Source organism: Anser brachyrhynchus (assembly GCF_964034855.1).
Source record: "Anser brachyrhynchus genome assembly, chromosome: 18".
NCBI lineage: Eukaryota > Metazoa > Chordata > Aves > Anseriformes > Anatidae > Anser > Anser brachyrhynchus.
In genome coordinates this window covers 11,670,969-11,691,230 of record NC_137711.1, presented here as the reverse complement: position 1 = coordinate 11,691,230, position 20,262 = coordinate 11,670,969, and the positions used below count along the sequence as shown (strand labels likewise).

At 46.6% G+C, this 20,262-nt stretch overlaps 1 protein-coding gene across 4 annotated transcripts in view; it reads right to left on the bottom strand.

Moving 5' to 3' along the window:
• The window catches only part of SHISA6 (shisa family member 6), a 255,720-nt gene that overhangs the window by 191,816 nt on the left and 43,642 nt on the right, over positions 1–20,262 (bottom strand). For all 4 annotated transcript variants that reach the window (XM_080560629.1, XM_080560630.1, XM_080560631.1 and 1 more), the window contains exon 3: positions 4,608–4,703. In XM_080560629.1, coding sequence (XP_080416755.1) covers positions 4,608–4,703 — 96 coding nt within the window. The remainder of the gene's footprint in view (positions 1–4,607; positions 4,704–20,262) is intronic.

Below are 20,262 nucleotides of genomic sequence, written 5' to 3'. Positions count from 1 at the left end.
CAGAAGCCAACAACAGCAGACCTCTCATTCTCCCTTCTGCCTGTGCATTTCTGTGCATTGTTTCGGGTAACTGGGAGCAGGATATTTATCAGGAGATGGCAAAGAGTGATGCTATGGCTGGGGTGGGTGTAAGATCCTGTTAAAGGACAGGTACCATATTCCCACACTTCAGGCACGTGCTCAGCCAAACCTGTCTCAGACTGGACAGCTGTACCTCACATGATGGGCTGCACAACGAAAACAGTCCCCCGGGCCACTCTGTGAATGCATGAGGTACCAACCATGCTGCAGGACAGTGAGAACAGAAGCACCAGCTGGTAAAAAACACGTTCAGGTTGTAAATCTTACCATATTTGCACCAAATATCACAAGATACGACCTAACTGTGGGTAGCTATTATTGCTCAGTCACCAGGCTCTACACCAACATATTTTTCACAATTCCCACACTGCAGGATGCTCCAAAGAGATGCCAGCAGCAGTGTAGTCAGTTTCTAACAACCATATCGTACTGTCTTGGGTATATGGTTCAATTTTTTTTCCTGCCTACTGGCACCAGTGGAGAACATCTTTGGTGCCAATTCTAGTGGGATACTTCAAGAAAAAAGATTGCTACAGATAGATGCCTTAACTCAGAGCACATCTCCCAGCAAATCCTGGACCAATAAAGATTTCCAGCCCTGAACCAAACGTAAGATGTCCCATTTCAGAAAGTAGTATTGGGCAGGCTGTGAGGAAGGACACTTGGTTCTTCCTGAACTTTCCACATGTGCTCTTCAAGCTGCTCCCCTACCTCTGCACCTCCTCAAGGATCTAGCATAAGCTTACAAGAAACTAGCAGATTTCCCTATTATTTCCCTATTATATGGCTCTGCAGTAGAGGAGTCTAAAATCCCATGTTCCTCACTGTTTCCTGACCACCCAGTGCTCATTTTAACTTTTCCTGCAAAAGCTTCACTATATTTAACACTGTTGCAGAGTTACCAGGAAAACAAGTTGTTTAGATATGAAGTGAGCTCAGTGAATTTCTGCTGTTGGCAAAAAATTGGTGAAACACAAGGAGCCCAACTCAAATTCTGAAATAATTTTCAGGGTCTGAGGCTCGTAGAGAAAATCAAGAGTCAAAAATCAAAATCAAAATCAAATCAAATCTGCATTTATTTTTTTTTTTTAACATGAAAACTCAACAATCTTGATCTGGAGTGAATTTACTATTCTTCAAGACATGTTGACTCACTGTGGTTCAATATCCACGGGGCTGCTTGCCCCGTGTTTTTTGTGCCTGGAAAAGTTTCTATACCAGCTTGTGTGACCGAGCAGAGCCCTGGCAGGACTGTGAGTATGGTCTTTTTGGGGTAGCCTCAACCTGGGACACCTGATATTAGCAGAAATCTCAGACAGAGAATATGTTGAAAAAGGTGTGTTGTTGTTTGTGTTTGTTTTTTTTTTTTAAATTAGGTTAGTGCACAGAGCAATATCCCATTTTCATTGGTCCTGCTTGTTTCACTGGAGCACTGAACTCTCATAGCAACTCTCACAGCAAACAGAGCACTAGTAGCTATGTCTATAGTAGCAACTACAAGTAGGATCCACATGAATTTCTCGGATGGCTAGATGGGGACAAGAAGTGTCTGGTGCCCAGCCAGTGAATGCTCATTTAGAGGTGCCAGTTTCTCCCAGGTGTGTCTAATAAAACATCCAACTTCTAGCTACCTAAAGTTTGATGAAATTAACCCAGCTGTGTGTCTCACCATGGAGACCTTCTATGGATTTTGGATTTATTTCTAGATCATCGTGACAGACTGACAGTGAAGGCCTTTACTGTGGTTTGAAGAACTCGCTATGTAGTGACTTTATAGACTTAAATGCCAGACAGTGATGCATCGCCCAGTGGAATGTCATATAAGAACCATAAATCACAATCTTGCAAGAGCTTGTGGATGTCAGACATGTGAATATGCTGATTTGGTATCCATGGTAGTTTGGCATGTCTCACATCTTTGTCTTCTGCCCAAAATAGACTAGCCTTTAAATATTACTCAGCACTTGGAGTCCTGCCACAGCAGAAGACAGTTGAGAAAACACCAAAAATGTGTCTCCCAGTGCAAAGAAATATTGAGATAAACTTCATTGGCTTTGTTCAGTCTAAAAGCAGAAAGCCATTCCACAGTGGTGTAATGACAACATAGGACGAGGTTATTTGGCTAATAGTAGCTGAGCTGGAGATTTTAATTCATGCATTGGAACTGAAATAAGATGAAATCTGAGCATGAAGTAGTTCAGCTAAAGCTCAGGAGTGTATGCCTTGCTGGAGCACTCATCTTTCCTGTCTACATGTACACCTGCGCTGCCAGTTCAGTCAGAACACAGGGAATCTACCATGTAATACTTCCTGAAATAATCAAATGATATAGGGTACAAACATAATGACAGAGTCCCTAAGTCACTTGCTAAAGCCAAAGGTCCTACTTTCACAGAACAAATAGGCAATCAAATCAGATTGCAAACAAAGACAAATCTACACAAGCAAACAAGGCAGTTTGCCTGCAGAATGTGTGCACGTTAATTACTTGCACCAATCATGCATGGGCATGTGAATTTACCATTAAGAAGTTAGAAGTTAACACTACAGCATTGTTCAAAAAAACACGAATTTACAGGTAACTTAGAAGTAAATTCAAAGGGCAATACGTTCTTTTAGGTCCATTAACAGCCCAAATATTTGAATTTCTTCAACTAAAAGCCTTTTATACACTTTTATCAGATAGGGTAGAAAACAGCAACCTATCTGATGGCTGTTCAGAGAGGTGGCACACAAACAATCTGGACTCCTGTTGCCCATTCTCCCATCTTCCCAAGGATGGGAAATGTGCTCTGTGGGTTTTCCAGCAAAGCCAGTGGGAAAGGTGTGAAACCCACTGGCCCATCTAAGGAAGAACAACCCCCCCAAGCCTTTTCAGTTGAAGAAGGAAAGCAGGTTTTATTTTTATCTGAGAAGGTACCGGAAAAAAAGTATGTTGTACAGAAAACTGCTTGAAGATAACTCAAAAGTCTGAGACAAGGAGGCGGATTGCAAGGCTCTGCCCAGGGTTACCCATGTTCTTGATGAAGGCCATCAGGACACACCACTCTGTAGATCGTGCCTCTCCTGGGTACACTTTCTACCTCATCCTAAATACAGCCAGGCCTAATGTGTTGGGACATGACTGTAAAACTTCTTTTTGGTGGGGAGGAGAAAGGGAAATTTTGTGTGACACGCCATCCATGAGTCCTTCCTTGAACCACTTTAGTTCCCAGCCCACCTGAAGGTTCATGGTGGTTTTCTCTGCTTTCCTTCCACCGGTGCAGTGCCAGGCTGGAATTGCCAGGTATTGTATTACAAGTCCCACGGGTGCTGCCTCAGCCTCAGTAAACTTTATTTAAGCACACACAGACATACACAGACAATATACATATATTTGTTTCTTCTCTGACAGTTCTACAGGACCAACACTGCTTTGGATGACACTTGTGGAAAATTTGAAAAAGTGCAGGAAATGTAAGAAAAAATAAAGGTCGTTTAATAATTTGTGAGTCATGGTCATCCACGGAAACAACACAGGTGCGTTCAACCAGGCGAGCACATGGACACATCTCCACATATAGTACATTGTGTCTATATAGGTATCTCCACATACATTGTGTCTATAGAAAGGTACAACAGTCTCAGAAGTCATCAGGACACAAAACCAGATGCGTACTGGCATGGCACATGCTTGCAATCCCAGTGTCGCAACCCACTGCCAGTGCACCACTGTGACTCGGTCAGGGTGTGGGTGTGAACAGAAAGATGCTCCCAACATAGTCTCACTGTACACTATAAAAACTCACCAAACAGGCAACAACGTCATAAATGAACATTCATCTGGGGTTCTGGTGACCAGCTACTTCGAGTCAAATCTCACAGCTTTTGTGTCACCACAACTCCTGGGATATACGGTTACTTATCTAATATAGCTACAACTGTCTCTCAACATATATCATATATACAGTACATATACACAGAACATACACAGAGCAGTATATGTATATTTTTGTGTTTTCATGTTTGTACATTATATCACAGATTATATGAACACATAAAATATATGTTTTGGACCTAAAAAGAAATAACTTTATAAAATATTCATAATACCCTGTCCCAAAAAAAGCCCAGAAATTAAAAGAAATCCAGAAACACACTCTTGAACTGTTACTGCCTGCCCGTGGACGGCATTACACTCCTTCCCTTCCCCTTTATAAGTACAGCAGCACAATGGTGGTTTGCATCCATGCACCCAAAAAAACACAAAGCAGTATAAATTGTTGAACTGCAAAGTCAGAGTGGAGTCTGGAGTCTGGCTGTCTGACTCTACACTCTCCCACCATCTCCCTTGCTAGAATTTAAAAGGTTCTGCCAGGAGCACAGTATTTTACCTGCAGCAATATTTGCTAGACTAAATCTACCGAGTGCAGTCCAATACTGTTATCTCATAGCACTTAGAACCCAGCTTCTGAGTTATAGCTTTTTATTTATTTATTTATTTAAAAGAATCTTTTTTATTTAGCAAAAAATTGTTTCCACTGTACCCTTCGTGTGTCCTCGTCCTAACGTGACAAACCCGGAGGAGATGAAATTATGGAGATCTGGCCCTCCACTTCGATAAATATCCTTTCCATAGGGACCTGCCAAGGGAAAAAAAACAAAGCAAAACAAACAACTTTATTGAGGTGTTAATATATATACAAATATGTGCTGTGTAGCCCCGCTGTCACCCTTTATATGAGTACCAAGGCCCGACCACATGGTTGCATTATTAATGGTAAGCAGAGGCTACAGCAGAACATAACAGCTGCAGCAGCAAACCCTAATTCCCATATGGACAAAGACTTATGAAGAAGAAGACGAGTATTCTGGTGCTGCCAAGTCATGAACAGATTCTGACAGGGGAACCAAATACCCTATATTAAACCAAACACCCCAAATTCCAGGGAATTTGACCATCTGTGTGTCGGATTCAGGTTTGCTAGGAACAGCATTCCCAAGGAACTGGACTCACTCAGGCCTTCAAGAGTGAGAAGTTAAAAGACATCAGATGAGATGTGGCTTTGATTCATCCTGGTTCCAGCCAGGCCCTTGACAGCATTTGTTCACTGCTGCTGGAGTTTTTCTCAGCACAAAAGTGAAGTTGCAAGTATCTCTTTTGTCCAGGCTGGACCGAAGTGCCCATTAACAGTATGACAGCAGACTTTGTCTTTTAGCTTTGATTTATTTGCTCTGGTCCTTGAACAACATCCATAGATAATTCCTCGAGTGTGATAGTCTTCTGCAGAACACTTCCTAGGAGCTCTCTCAGTCCATCACAACACAGTACTATCAACTGTTCAGGAGACATCCAGCTTTTTAATGTTCTAATAATATTAATAAGGAAAAAGGCCTTCTGCCTCCCTGTTACCATGCAAAGCTCTGAAATGAGGACACAGATAATTTTCCAGATACTCTTTATCATCTCCTCCCTTTTTCATGTTGTTAATTTTGCTATTCCTTTTATTTTAGAAGGAGGCAAAGATAAGATAGGTGCCGGGGGAGGGAAGCAAAGCAGCCGCAGGGGCTGGGAATGCAGCTCCCTCCCTACCAAGCCTCCATCTTCTCTGCGCCTTTCTGCACGAGCTGGCGATGCATCACTGTTCCTCCGAGCCACGGTGGCTGGGAGCAGGGCAGATGGTCCAGCACACGGCACCCGAGCAGGAGAGCTGAGTCAGGAGGCAGTGGGGAGGGCAAAATGGGCATCATGGATCCAGGTGGAAATGCAGCCCAGGGCCATGTTCTGGCTGGCTCATGTTGCCTCTGACAGATGCTACAGCCCTTCACTATTTTTCAAACACAGACTGAATGCCGTGTGTTCTCACACGTTTTCAGGCTTTCTGGGAACATTGTGAAAACTAAAATGCACAGAGACTTTGAAACCTCAATACTCTGCAGAGTTTTCTTCTTTCCCTTTTTGCCAGCGATTCCCACCACAGTGCCTTGGCAACTCCTGCTGACTTTGCAGACCACTACCCCTGTCACCAGAGTCCCCCTTGCGTACAGGTGGGCTCAAGGTGAGCACCTTCTCAGGGTCTAAACTGTGCCATCAGTCTGCCCTGCAATGGAGCCGGGCAGGCTGCAAACCCTGCTCCCCACCTGGGGAGGACACCAGCAACCCTCTGGCCAGGAGAGCCCAGCACAGACTTAGCCATCATGGGAACACATTGGAGATCCTCGGATCACGTTGGAGATCCTTCTGAAAAAATGTTTGTTCCTATCTAATAGAAAAAGCATCCCACTCCCTTTCCTCACATAGTTTTGCTGGTCAAGGTCAGTCTGTAAACTTCTCAAAACACACTTCAAGCTCCCTGTAAACTTCTCAAAACACACACGAAGTGTGTCTACAGGGTTGGGAGAGTTAGCAGCGAGACAGTTTTCTTCTTGTATTTATAGCAATGCAAGGTGGTAGCAAAAGCCTTCAAATGTACAGGCATCCACCCATAAATTGGCTGAGAAATGTTTCTAGGAAAAAAAAAAAAAGGGTTTTCTGCTTTCACAGGAGAGAATTTGGTCTGGTCTCTTGTTCTTGTCTTCCTACCCAGCTCCTGCAAACCCTGCCTGCTGTGTTCCTGGAAGAGGATGGCAGACATTTGCCTCTGACTCCCTGGAAGCTATTCTTGCTTTATGCAAGATTTGTTCTTGCCCTGAGAAGCCTGCAGAGGTGGTTTGTGGTTGCAGTGCCCAATTCTTTTTTTTTTTCCTCTCTTTTCTAAAATGTGCTGCCTTTTTTCTTTCTAGTAGGCCATTTTTTGCTCATATTCCATTAACTTGTATGCTCTCAGAGCCAACTACTCAGGTGATTGGCACTTTATCAGTATCATACCTTTGCAGTTTTTAACAAGGATAAAAGAAACATACAAATGTGTTCTGTTACCTCTAGCTGAAACCAGGGCTCTCTTTTTATATCCCTTTGGAGGATCTGTTTAAGTCAGAGATCAAGAAGGCAAAGTATATTAAAAAAAAGCAAACATTTACTGGCAGATTTAAGATCATTCATCAGCCTTTTGCTCTCTGAACCTTGGTCTGCCCCTTCTTACACTACATAATAGTTAAATTAAAAGATTCCTGTGATAACAACCTATTAGCATTTGAACAGGAGTCATGTTTTCCCATGAGAAATTCAAATCTGTAGACTTCAAGTAGCACAAGTTTTTCCTTTTTACGGGTACATTACGGGATGCTACGTTTGTTTTACATGGTTCTTTATTCCTGCTCACTTGTGATCATTTCTCCTGCCCTCACTGTGTGGAAGTGCTGGTACCAAGCTTTTACGTTCAGGAGTGCCTTGGGGGCTGCTGGAGGGCCCAGCTCAGGACCTGTTATTCAAGCAGACATTTTCATCACTTCTTGACAGATGTTTCACATTGAACCTGAATGCTCCTCCATACCTTACCATCTCTGCATGTGTCCAGGAGCCACAGCAGAGCTGAAAGACCTCAAGTAAAGGACACAGGGCTGCAGGACAGTGTAGGTGCTGACAGGGCTATGCATAACCAGAGAACGTCCCTGTTTCATTCTTCGTTGGGGATGTCTTCCTCCCTCCTCCTTTAGCTGTGTGTGTGCTCACCTAGGGGCTGGGCATCTTTCCATGGTCACTGGAGAGGGTCTGGGCCCTCCAAATGGGGTTTCAGCCATGAGCTGAGCTGAGCTGAACTGCTGATAGAGATGACTGTCCAATGGGCTAAAAGGGAGCTTAACCAAGGTGTTCATTTTTAGTAGGCTGAAGGTGGGTCTTTGCCTTATGGTGAGAGAGCTAAAAATGCCCTGATTCCTGGCAAAACAAGTGTAAATGGGTCTATTTTTAATTCATTTCAGACATCTGAGATATTTTTATTGCTAATCAACACCCATCCAAGCAAACCCTGCCATTCCAGACAGAAAGGACCCCTCTGTAACCCAGCAAGGCTCCTGGAGCCCATCCTGGAGCTGGAGGCTGCCAGCCCCGGGCTGCCCAGCAGGGCCAGGTGGAGGCACAGAGCCACTGTGGGACCCCGGGCGTGCAGGCACATGGAGAACCCTGGGCTAGATCTGCTGGGGAAATGGGGTGGGGACAGTTTGGTGGCTCTCTTGTACCTGCTGTCCACAGGCAGCGTTCGCGTTGCTCTCCCTCCTCCCTGATGTGAGAGCACATCACAGCAAAGCTGCCTTTTGATGGTGCATTTCCCTGGGACAAGCTGTTCCGTGGGCTGCAGCTACCAGGAGCTGAAACCCACCACCTGAGAACTAAGAGAAGTCAAGCAGAGCCAGAGCAGCAGATCAGTGCCACGAGCGAGGCGAGGCAGCCCAGCCCTGCACATTCATGCCCTCAGGCTCCCAGCACACCTTCCCTCTTTTACAGCTCCTGCTTTGGGTGGAATTAGCTGCTGTCTGACGGTTTTCCACACCCAGGTGTCCTACCCAGCTAGCTGGTGTTATCTCTCTCTGGGGCTTGTTGGTAGCCACCGAGGGTCACATCCAGCATCACCATCACTCGACCAGCCCCGAGCCGTCCGGCTGGGCAGCTGTGTCCCCTCCCCGCGCCTCTGCCCCACGTTCACAAGGGGAGCTCCCCAGCCTGCGAAGCACCAGCTGATCACTGAACAAGGAGACCTGAGCAGGAACCAGATTTGATCTCGACAGAGCCTCACAGCATGCCCTACTTCCAAAGTGACACAACCACCCACCTACCTGATCTCACAGCATGGAGCATGCTATCTTCCAATACAGTATTTCTGGGGCGATTTTGCATCCATAAGATCTTTTTCTTAGGACTAGAATGAAATGTAAATGCTGCTTCAGAGCACTGTGTCTGACTGCCTGGAAGAGGCTTTTCTTGCTCTCTTGCCCCCTGGTCTCACTCACTCATATCCGTGCGCTCTAATGCATGTAAACTCTCAGACGCACATGCGCTCGCAGGCTTTTTCATTAACAGAAATGACCTGGAGTCCAGCAAGGCAGTGTGTTACTAAAGCAAATGAGGACTTACACAACTTAAAATTTCCAAAAGAAATTGAAACAAGGAGAAACATGACTTTTTTTTTCCTCTCTTTTGGTTATAACACACATCAGAGGCAGAGAACGGGTGAGCATTGTGCCTGCCATGAAACAAAGACATATTCTTTAGGGCATACAGCTCAAAGAGGGAACGTTTCATTACAACTGCATCCTGCATAACACACATATGGAACAAACTCAGTCACAAACAGCAATTACAAGCCCGGCTCCAATTTAACAGAATTATTAGAGCTGAACTAAAATGCTGTTATCCACCTTTCAGAAATGGTATTATTGAGCACGGATTACATCACCCGGAGAAGGGCAGACAGGGGCTGTCGTGGACAGCCTTTCAGATGATACACACTGGGATTCTGACCTCCTCCCCGCCCCAAGGTTTCCTTGGAATTAAACCACATCCAGAGAGGAGTCCCAGCACCTCAACACCTCAGCAGAAACTTTATTATTACACAGATCTCCTGTCCCCCAGCCAGCCACCCCACATTAATTGTCCAGCATGGTATGGAATACCCCTTTGGCCAGTTGGGGTCAGCTGTCCTACTTCTGTCCCCTCCCAGCTCCTGCTGCACCCCCAGCCTCCTCGCTGGCAGGACAGTGTGAGAAGCTGAAAAGTCCTTGACTCAGCGTAAGCACTGCTCTGCAACAATTAAAACAAGTAGACATTTCTTCTCAGACAGAGACGTCAGGCATTGGAATGGGTTGCCCAGAGAAGTGGTGGCGTCACTGTCCCTGTGAGTGTTCAAGGAAAGGCTGGACGTGGTGCTTAGGGACATGGTTTAGAGGGTGACATTGGTGGTACGGGGATGGTTGGACCAGACGATCTTGAAGGTCTTTTTCAGCCTTAATGATTCTGTGTTACACTGATGAGAGGCTAGAGCCTGAGCTGGAAAACGTCACGTGGAATGTGTGGAACAAGGTGGATAAGGCTGCAATTTGCTAGGTCCTGCATTTTTGCCACCTAACCTTACCCATATAAGTGGCCTAGAAGAAAGCTGGAGAGGGACTCTGTCAGGGAGCGTAGCCATGGAACCAGGAATAATGGCTTTGAAAAAATGGAGGGGAGATTTAGCTTAGATGTGACGTGAGGAAGAAATGCTTTACACGGAGCACAAAGCACACATGGGAATTAGGGCTGAAGATGCACCTTGCTTCTGTTTATTTCTGTAAAGAATAGAATGAAATTACCTAAAAACCAGTGTTAAAAATAAACCCAGGGCACAGGATGGGAAGTGCAGGGCAGTCCCTGTGGCCAAGGGGCAGCCTTTCTCTCTGGCAAGCCAAATGGCCCGGGGGAGCCCGCCCCAGAAAAGGAGCCCTCAGCCCCCCCAACCCTCCTCCTTGTCCACGTGAGGGCATCTTCCAGGCCGCTCCCAACGCAGCCGCCTTTGGCCACGCGTGGGCCACTCCATCACAGAGGCTTGCTGAGGTCACAGTGGCCACCACTGCCCCACCTTTGCTGCGGGCCCTATAAAACAGGCCCCCTGCAGCTGGCCCACCATTTGCTGAGCATCTAGGCCCTCTGACTGCCAGCTTGTGCGGCTGGAAGGAGACTGGAGCAAGGCGAGCAGCAGGCCTCTTGGTGTGCGAGGACAGCGATGCAGTCCAGTGAAGCACCAAGAAGGAATGCACCTGACCAGAAGGAGAGGTGTTGTGGGCAGAGGGATAGCGCCGGTGGCACAAGAGACACCAGTGCCCAAGGGAACTCTGGCGCCCAGCCCACAGACAGGTACAGGCAGTATCATTGGCACCGCAATGATGTGGGAAACAGGCCGGCCCCTCAAACAGCTAGCGACAGGGTGCCTGGGCCTTACCATAGGAGCAACAGTGACGTGGGGCAAAGTCAGGAACATCAGGCAGACAGCCACAGGGAGCAGAGGTGTGCCCGTAGTCAGGAGCACAGTGCGGGACCCAGTAATGGCCTTAAGACAAATGGCAGCATCGGACCCATGCATGAAAATCAAACTGATGGTGGCATGGGACGGAGGTGTGGAACTGGACGACCCCCTGGTTCGGCACCCTGGCCAGAAAACATTCCGGATGGAAGGCACCCCGTTTGGGCAGTCCCGGGCAAAGACTGGCTTAGCCTTCTACCGAACACCGTGGAGACCATGGAGCTGGATCCACCAGATGTGGAGGAACGGATGGAAGTGGATCCACCTCGGCCAGAAGAGACCTGGGACTACTGTGGCATGTCTCTGTGCTCTGCCATCCGAGAGCACCAACAGCATGGGAGGAGTGCCCGGTAAGCCCCCTACTCGTTGCTCAGGCTCCATCGCAAGCATTAGCTTGGAGCCAACAAACACCATGGACATCCCACAGGCTTAGCTGCAAGATGTCCAGGCAATAAACAGCTCTTGCCGATTCTCAGGGGTTGTGTGAGCGCTTCTTTTTTTTGGAGGGGAATGGGCTAAAGTTGCGCCAGGGGAGGTTTAGGTTGGATATTAGGAAAAACTTCTTTACTGAAAGGGTTGTTCGGTATTGGAATGGGCTGCCCAGGGAAGTGGTCGAGTCACCATCCCTGGAGGTCTTTAAAAAGACGTTTAGATATAAAGCTTAGTGATATGGTTTAGTGGAGGACGTGTTAGTGTTAGGTCAGAGGTTGGACTAGGTGATCTTGGAGATCTCTTCCAACCTAGGTGATTCTGTGATTCTGTGATCTCTGTGGGGAAAAAATGCATCCTTTTTCTGGGGGGGGAGACCCACAGCCTACCTGTTTCTGAGCTGCTCCTTTCTGCTGGAGTGCTTCTTCTGCAGCTACTTTGCACAAATCAGCAGAGTGAGACAAAGGATGTGAGCAGCCAAAATGACTGTAAGGTGTTTGCTGAGCACAAGACAGACGGCTCCGCATCATGCACATCTGTCTGTCCTGTTCATTAAACACAAAAGTCTCTGAAAGCAAAGGGAGGCACAGCTGTAGACCCCCAGATTCTCTTTTTTGAGGCTGGGGAGCCACAGGGGGCAGCCAGAAAGTACACAAACCTCCTTAATCGGAAGTTAGGGGTGTTAGACACAGCTGTGGGCTACACTGATGGACACATTTGCAGTCAGGTCAGGCACCGTGATATTTTACTGCAGCATGGGGTGCAGATTAACAAAGATTACAATGATAAGAAAGGGCACCCAAGGGATGTCACAGAAACATTACCATTTTCTTACTAAAAAAGCAAGCAAAGAGAAGCCACCTGGCACCTCTCACACTTGTGAGAAGAAAGCATGGTCCGGGTCACCACGGTGTGTTTTTTTCTGGTTTAATTCCATAGTTCTGCGATCACCGTGTCTACTCTGAAAGTGCAAACATATGGAAAAAGCAACTGGGAAGAGTTCAGTTGTAGTTAGGATGAGCTGTCAGCATCGTGTAGCCAGAGCCTGGACTAAATGTAGTCCAGATCAGTACAGGGAATAATGGAGTTTTCTATGCCTTACAGATACTCCTTAGCTAAATTACACTGGTGGGGTAATGAGAGTTGTACTTGCCTGTATCGATAAAATAATCCTATCCACAAGTTTACCCTCTTTCAAAACCACTGCCGCCTCCTCCTCCTCCCCTTCCCTCATGCTAATCCCTTGTCCCTGCATCACCCCTCTTGTTCTCCATCGCCGCTGAAGACAGCGACTGACCCTGCTTAAATTAACAGTCCTCAGCCCCATGGTCTTCTAGGTGAGGGTCTTTGTGATGCCTGCAGGTCCCATGGGGGCTGGCTGAGTGCCCAGGGCATCAGAAAACACAGTATAAGGTCAGCCCAGGATCACTCGCAAGCCAAGGGGGAACTGCAGGTTCCACACAGAAGGAGAGGATCATTCAGCTTAGGATGACTTCAAAATTGGGAGATTGGGAGATCCTTGTTTTTCCTTTTCTTTTTTTTTTTTTTTTTTTTTTTCAGTGCAACTTCTGGATTATCAGCTTTCAGAGAGCATCACATCTTCCTGCCTTCTTCACAATGAGGAAAGGTAAAAGCTTACTATTGACAACTGAATACTGGAGCTTTCAAATAAAATTATTGGCCAGCAACTGGGCTTTATGGAAAATGACGCACACTGGAAGACTTCCCACATCGCAAGAATGGGGAACAGTTTCCTGGCACGGGGTTTGTGTCAGTCCCAAACAGCAGCCATGCCAAAAATATGCCGTTTACTGCACAGCAGACCAGGTGGCCAAATCCAGTGCAGCAAACTGCATGAGTACAGGTCATGCTCTTGTATTTTTCTGGCATTGGAAAAGATGCAGAAAGTAAAGATAAAAGCAGTACTAGATTTCCCGATAAGTGATCAAGGCAATATCTCATTTTGTTAATTGTTTTCTCCGTTAAGTACAGCAGTTGCCCTTGATTTTGCAATCTCCCTGGAAGCCATAACAAGCTATATGAGGTTTCAGAAAATATCAATTTTTGCTATTCTGTTAACTTAAAAAATGAAATCTGTGAAAGCAGAACACAGGACTGCAGTGCTGGAGGGTCTCACCAGCAACATGCACTGGAGGTGACAGAAATACAATGATGAGCTGAGATCTCTAAATAAAAACACTTTCAATGAGAAAGGATTAAATTGATAGGAGAATAAAACACAGCACCTCTCCAAGGCTCCAAATGCACATGCTGGTTAGCAGACAAGCCTGCTGAAGTTCCTGGTTTGTGCAGGAGACGGCTCAGCTCCCTGTGGTGTGCTTCTCCGCACCGCACAGCTGTACATGGGCATGCCATGAAGCATGCTCTGAAGCTCCACAAGGAGCAAACATTCAAGCCCCCTAAAGCCAAGCAGGGACAGTCCTTTCATCTGCAGTACAGCAAGCAGAAGTGACCTGATGGATGGGACGGGTCCACCAGGGTCGAGGGGCTCACCCAAACCACAGGGTGCCCAGCTGTCAGTGCTTCCCAGCCCCCGTGCTGGAGCTGCTCCCTCTGCCATGGAAGGGAAGAAGGAGGGAAAGAGATGCTGAGCCTTTTCCCCTGCGGAAATAAGGACCTCCTTCCTCCATGTGCCCAGTAGCATACAGCTCAGTGAAAGCACAAGCACATCCAGACTGGCTAATATCTCCATAGACAACTTGCAGCCCTTGCCCACTGAGCACAAGAAAGCCACTAACAAGCCTGTGAGCAACCCAGCAGGCTTGGAGCTCCTATTCAGAGGAGTTTCAGACATGTCAGAGCCCAGCAAGAGTGTAAATCCATTGTTCCCACTGGTACCAGGGAGAGCTGTGCCGTCCTGCTACATCCCTACGTGCTCGGCTCTGCACAGGGCTGGCATCAGAGCAGACCCGAGCAGAGCAGGGGGCTTCCATGCATCAGGGGGATCCTCACGGCTCAGGCTGTCAAAAACTAATGATGAAGCAGCCCTTAATATTTCTTCTGCATCTTTAATCACACCCTTTAATTGTACAGCCAGGGATGCAGAGGCAGATCAAGTATTGTATGACTCAGGAGGGGGAGAAAAGTTGTGTTTTTCTTTTTTTTTTTTTTTCCAAACCAGGTCATCAATCAGTTCACATATCTCCAGTACGCACATATTCATACTTAGCACATAATACCCTCTCAGGGAAACATAATAGAGACCAAGGACTGTTTTATAAGCCTGCTGAATTCTCTTGCAAGGAAACAATTACTATGGGTTGATTTAAACTATTTTATACTGAGAATATCAGTCATGATTAAAGGCTGCAGGTTTGCACTGCAATGTGCGTATGGCTTTATCTAGTTAAGTGGTTAGCCCGTTCTCCCAGCTCTCAGAAACAAGATCTTTAATTTCCCTCCCTGCCACACAGCACTGTAGACTTTGCCTCTTCCTTGCTGAAAGAAAAGAGAGAGAGAAAGAGAAAGAGAGAAAGAGAGAGAGAGAAAGGGAAAGAGAGAGAGAAAGAGAAAGAGAGAGAGAGAAAGAGAAAGGGAGAGAAAGAGAGAGAGAAAGAGAGAGAAAAAAGAAAGAAAAAAGAAAGAAAGAAAGAAAGAAAGAAAGAAAGAAAGAAAGAAAGAAAGAAAGAAAGAAAGAAAAAGAAAGAAAAAGAAAGAAAGAAAGAAAGAAAGAAAGAAAGAAAGAAAGAAAGAAAGAAAGAAAGAAAGAAAGAAAGAAAGAAAGAAAGAAAGAAAGAAAGAAAGAAAGAAAGAAAGAAAGAAAGAAAAAGAAAGAAAGAAAGAAAGAAAGAAAGAAAGAAAGAAAGAAAGAAAGAAAGAAAGAAAGAAAGAAAGAAAGAAAGAAAGAAAGAAAGAAAGAAAGAAAGAAAGAAAGAAAGAAAGAAAGAAAGAAAGAAAGAAAGAAAGAAAGAAAGAAAGAAAGAAAGAAAGAAAGAAAGAAAGAAAGAAAGAAAGAAAGAAAGAAAGAAAGAAAGGAAGGAAGGAAGGAAGGAAGGAAGGAAGGAAGGAAGGAAGGAAGGAAGGAAGGAAGGAGGAAGGGAGAGAGGGAGGGAGCCATCAGCTCCTTGGCATCTTCCCTGTGCCGTGGAGCCGTCAGAGCCAGTGGCAGCGCCATGGCTCACAGGGGGCTGCCCATCAGCGTCCAAGAGCTGCTGCAGGTGCAGCACAGTTAACGAGCCTTTTGCTGCTACCAGTGAATCCCCAGGCTTTGTACCGGTAGTGCGGGGTCTCAGGGTGGCCTGGGCTCACCTGGGCTGGTTTTGGCTTGTTCCAGCTGTGGAAGCAATGCAGGGGCTGTCACCTACCCTGGGCTGGCCCTGCTCTGCGACCAGCCTGTGGCAACTGCCCAACAAAGCCAGGCCGCCCCCAGTGCCGAACACCAACAAGCCCAGCAGAGAGACATGGAGCTGAGACCCCGGGTGAGCCTCAGGTCCTGGTGCAGGCTGCCCCAGGAGCTGCGGGTGCCCCATCCCTGGCAGTGCCCAAGGCCAGGCTGGATGGGGCTGGGGGCAGCCGGGGCTGGGGGCAGGGGGCCCTGCCCATGGCAGGGGCTGGAACCAGGGGGGCTTTAAGGTCCCTTCCAACCCAAACCCTTCGGGGATTCTGTGACTAGTATGTTTTATGTATTAATTTTAAGGGCATTATAAATAAGCCTTTCTGTATTAATTTGAACTACGAGTGTTAGTATTGTTGTAACTGTTAGCTGTGCTTTGATTAGAGTGCTAAGACGTTAATTAACTCACCATACAAATTCAACTCCACATACGAGGTGATGTGATCTCCTGTGGGCTGTGCAGGATTTTGTGTGTAACACTGCAACCATGAAGCATCGTCATAAATCTGTTTTCTTTCTCCCAGTACTAACTCCCAGATGAGTATGGAAGAAATTCAAAAGTTTGCAGCCAGAGAAAATGCCAGCTTAGACGCACATAAAATCTTTTGGATGACACATTTACAGAAACCACCTTAATTAATTATCTCAAGAATATCTTGGCTGCTTTCCCCGTAACAGTGTTATATTTCATGGCTCACGAGTTCTCCCCAGCAGTGGTGAGCAGGAGGAGGCTGGTCCCACCAGCCCCAGCCCCGTGCTATGCTCTGCTCGTAGCACACCACCATGCTTCACCATTTGCTCGTACTTTGCTGATTGCTTCCACTGCCTCTCACTGCTAAAACATCTTAGGCAACGCAGCACAGGGTCCGGTGTGCTCTCCTTATGTGGAAGCTGGTTTTCTTGTGGTCAGATCTACGAGCTTCTCCTGCTGAGACAAGTTTACATATGGGACTAGGTGTCTTGGTCAAAGCTATGTTGGATTTTAGTCTGTGCCTGTGCAACACTGAAATTATTAGACCTTTAAGCTTCTCACAATAAATTGATGTTATTAAGAAACCTTAGCTCCACACAATGCATCTGGTGCTCTGCTTTTACTCGAGATGACCAACAGAGGTACAGCTGTTACAGCTAGCTCCGGGTGATCTCAGGTAACCACAAGCAACCCAGGGTACCTCAAGTGACCTGGCTGCTGGAGTTGCTCATGACTCAGACCTTTTTGTTGTGCCATGAGAAAGGACTGAACCTCTGCTTCCCACGGACAACTCACATGCACTGAGAATTCACATAGAAATTAGAAATAACGGAGGACTGATGGTGACACCTGTACTGGTGAATGAGCGTGGGCTCAAAGAGGTGATGCACAGGAGCCCTCCTGATTCAGGGCCCTAGTCTGATGTGGAGCCCCTGCTCCTGCATTATTAGTAAATAATTTATATAATGTGGTTCTCCCATTCCTTCTCTAGAGGGTTTGGGCCTGTGTTGAGTGTCCAAGGTATGAACATGGCAGAGCTGGACCTCTCCACTTACTCTACAATGTGGATGGTTTTACCCATTTCCACTTGAATATTACAGTGGACACCTCCTCTCCCGCTCCCAGTCACGCACTCACGGCCGCTTCTGTTTCTGCATTTCCTACTGCACCTCTTTCCTCAACAACACTTTTGCAACCTTCCCAAGGGAGCAGCAGCAACTACTTACACAGAAGAGTAACCCGAGGGGAACGTCGAGTGCTTTTCCAGCACTCTGTAATCTGACTTCTGAAGGGGAAGCAGCAGGGAAGAGTTACTGCTCTGTTACAACAGGTGCTCAGAAATTATGTCAAGAACTATGCACTAGAGCAACATACTTCTGCAAAGGAGATGAATATGTTGTTACCAAATTACACTGAAAATGGAAAGTCTCCAGAGGATAAGAGGTAACATGATCTTTGATTCAAACTGCAAGACTTCTTAGTCTTGCTTTGGGATTTTGTTTTGCAGGGACTTCTGCAGCTTTGGCCCTTTATCTCCAAATAACATCTCTTGAGATAGCTAGGTGAAATTGGTTTACGCCTGCATGCTCAACTGATTTTAAATCAGCAATTTTAATTTGGTATGAAGATATTAATTCCAGAAATGCTTGAAATGATTGCATTTACAAAAATCATTTTGAATAGGGAAGCTACAAAACTTCGGAACCATCCCCAAATGCACTTGGCTTATGAGGGTATTTCTCAACAAACAGAATTTTTGGAAATACATGGCACACACTGCAGCCTGCATACTTGTACAATGACTTTCAGGGGAAAACGGTGATAACGACTTATTTTTCCTTCTGGGTAAAGCAGTTAATGAGAATGCAGCTGCTGCCGCCTCAGTTAACTCTGAAAAGCTGAGTCCTTACACCACATTATCTCAGGAAATCTCTGGGAGACGGGATAAAAGGAGATGAAATAACTTTATGTATGTCACAACCCTAGTGACTTTCTGAGGGGCCTGGTCCTATCAGCGTGAACAGAAAGGGCAGAGGATGTAAAGACACAGATTATTAAATAATGAGAATTTGGTATTAAAGAAAAGGTTTATTTTTGCTGGTTGAGATGAGAGAAAACCTTCACCTGAAAGATGCAGCAGCATACAAGTTACTAGGGAACTTTCATGGAAAGGGAAGTGAAGGAAATTGATGAGGTTGACCAAGGTGGTTGACCAAATGGCGTGAGTGATGAAGCACTCCACTGGTAAACGAGAAGAGGAAAATGGCTTCAGGTGCTCTCTGCTAATGTGAGCAGACTATCTGTCATGGTTTTGGCTGCGATAGAGTTAATTTTCTCTGAGAGAGAAAAACGCATGCTGTGTTTGGACTTCATTGAAAATAATGCTGATAACACACTGATGTTTCAGCTGCTGCGGAGCAGTGCTTACACAGAGCCAAGGACTTCTGTGCTTCTCCTGCTGCCCTGACAGCGAGGGGCTGGGCAAGCTGGGAGGGGACACAGGCAGGACCCAGATGGGACACCCCATACCACATGGCGTCATGCTCAGCCATAAAAGCTGGGGTAAAGAAGGAGGCAGTGGGGGATGTTTGCCTTCCCGAGAAAGTGTTACGTGCAATGAGCCCTGCTTTCCTGGAAGTGGCTGAATACCTGCCTGCAGATGGGAAGTGGCAAATGAATTCCCCGTTTTGCTTTGCTTGCATTTGTGGCTTTTGCTTTACCTAGCAAACTGTCTGTATCTCAACCCATGAGTTCTCGCACTTTTACCTTTCCAGTTCTGTCCCCCACCCTGCCTGAGGCTTTGAGGTGTTGAGCTGCCTGCTGGAGTTAAACCACAGCACTGCCTCTCAGAGATGCTCTGCTCTCGAAGCCCCATCCTGTCTCATATCAACCCCCAGAGCTGATCATCTCACTGGTATTAAGCAATCCTCTTATATTTAAGAACGACCCTTAATCTGCCCCATTCATGGTATGGCTATAGGGAGCTCAAATCAGGGTTTGTCCTGAATCTTTTCTAAATTCAGTCACTTTTAAAGCTGTAGAGGAAAACAGCTTGGGTGAAAACAGATTGGCAAACGATACGGTACATGATACACAAGGAGGACAGCAAGCTCCTTTGGACTCCTGCTCTAATACGGTTCTGACATGAGTCTCTTGTGACGCCACTTTATTTTCTTTGTAACAGAAGGAGATCGAGCCAGAGGATTCGATACGGGAATCATTAGCAGTTGCCTGTTCGTTAATGTCTCCTCCACTGGCTCTCCCCTCTCCTGCTGAGCTCCTGTCATCAGTAATGTTGCACTGAAGGCACAGGACCATGGGTACGTCCAGCTGCACAGGAGGAGGCCACCTGGGCACGTCTCCAGCACTTGCCCGTGCACCCAGGGCTTCCCAGCGCAGACACGTGCAGCAGCTCACAAGCTCAGCAGGTGCCTTCCAGCAGGGCAGATGGGAAGAAGTGAAACTTTGGTCGATTTGCAGGCCCCTTAACAACCAGGAGTCTCTACCAGGAGGGAGGGCAGGGTACATGAGACTGCTGGGGTTTTTCAAACATCTTCATACCATATCAGCATGGCAAGAGCAATGTGTCACTCGTGAGCGGAGACGCAGAAACGCCGTGCTTGGGCTGGTGATCACGCTGGATCAGGAGCACAGGACATATGCAGCTCTCCGCGTGGAGCGCCGGTCCCTTAGCTCCTGTTGCAATCTGCATGCTCCCTTCCCTGCGGAGCAGGAGGATGTGTTGTAATTCCCCAAAATTGCAGATTCCTAGAGCTAGCAGTAAGTTGCACCACTGCTGTCTGTTTACTTGTTTAAATGCTTATAAAGAGTTGCTTCTGGGTATCTGATCTGGTTTTATATGATAATTCCAGTGCTTACTCATAAAGATCTCCATAGCTAGGAGGAATGTTGGTAAATAGCGCTGTGCAGGACTCCACAATCAAGTAACATCCTCTTTTATTGGGGTTAGGCAGGCAGGGATATGACAGGGAGACATTCCCCCAGTACAGTGAAGC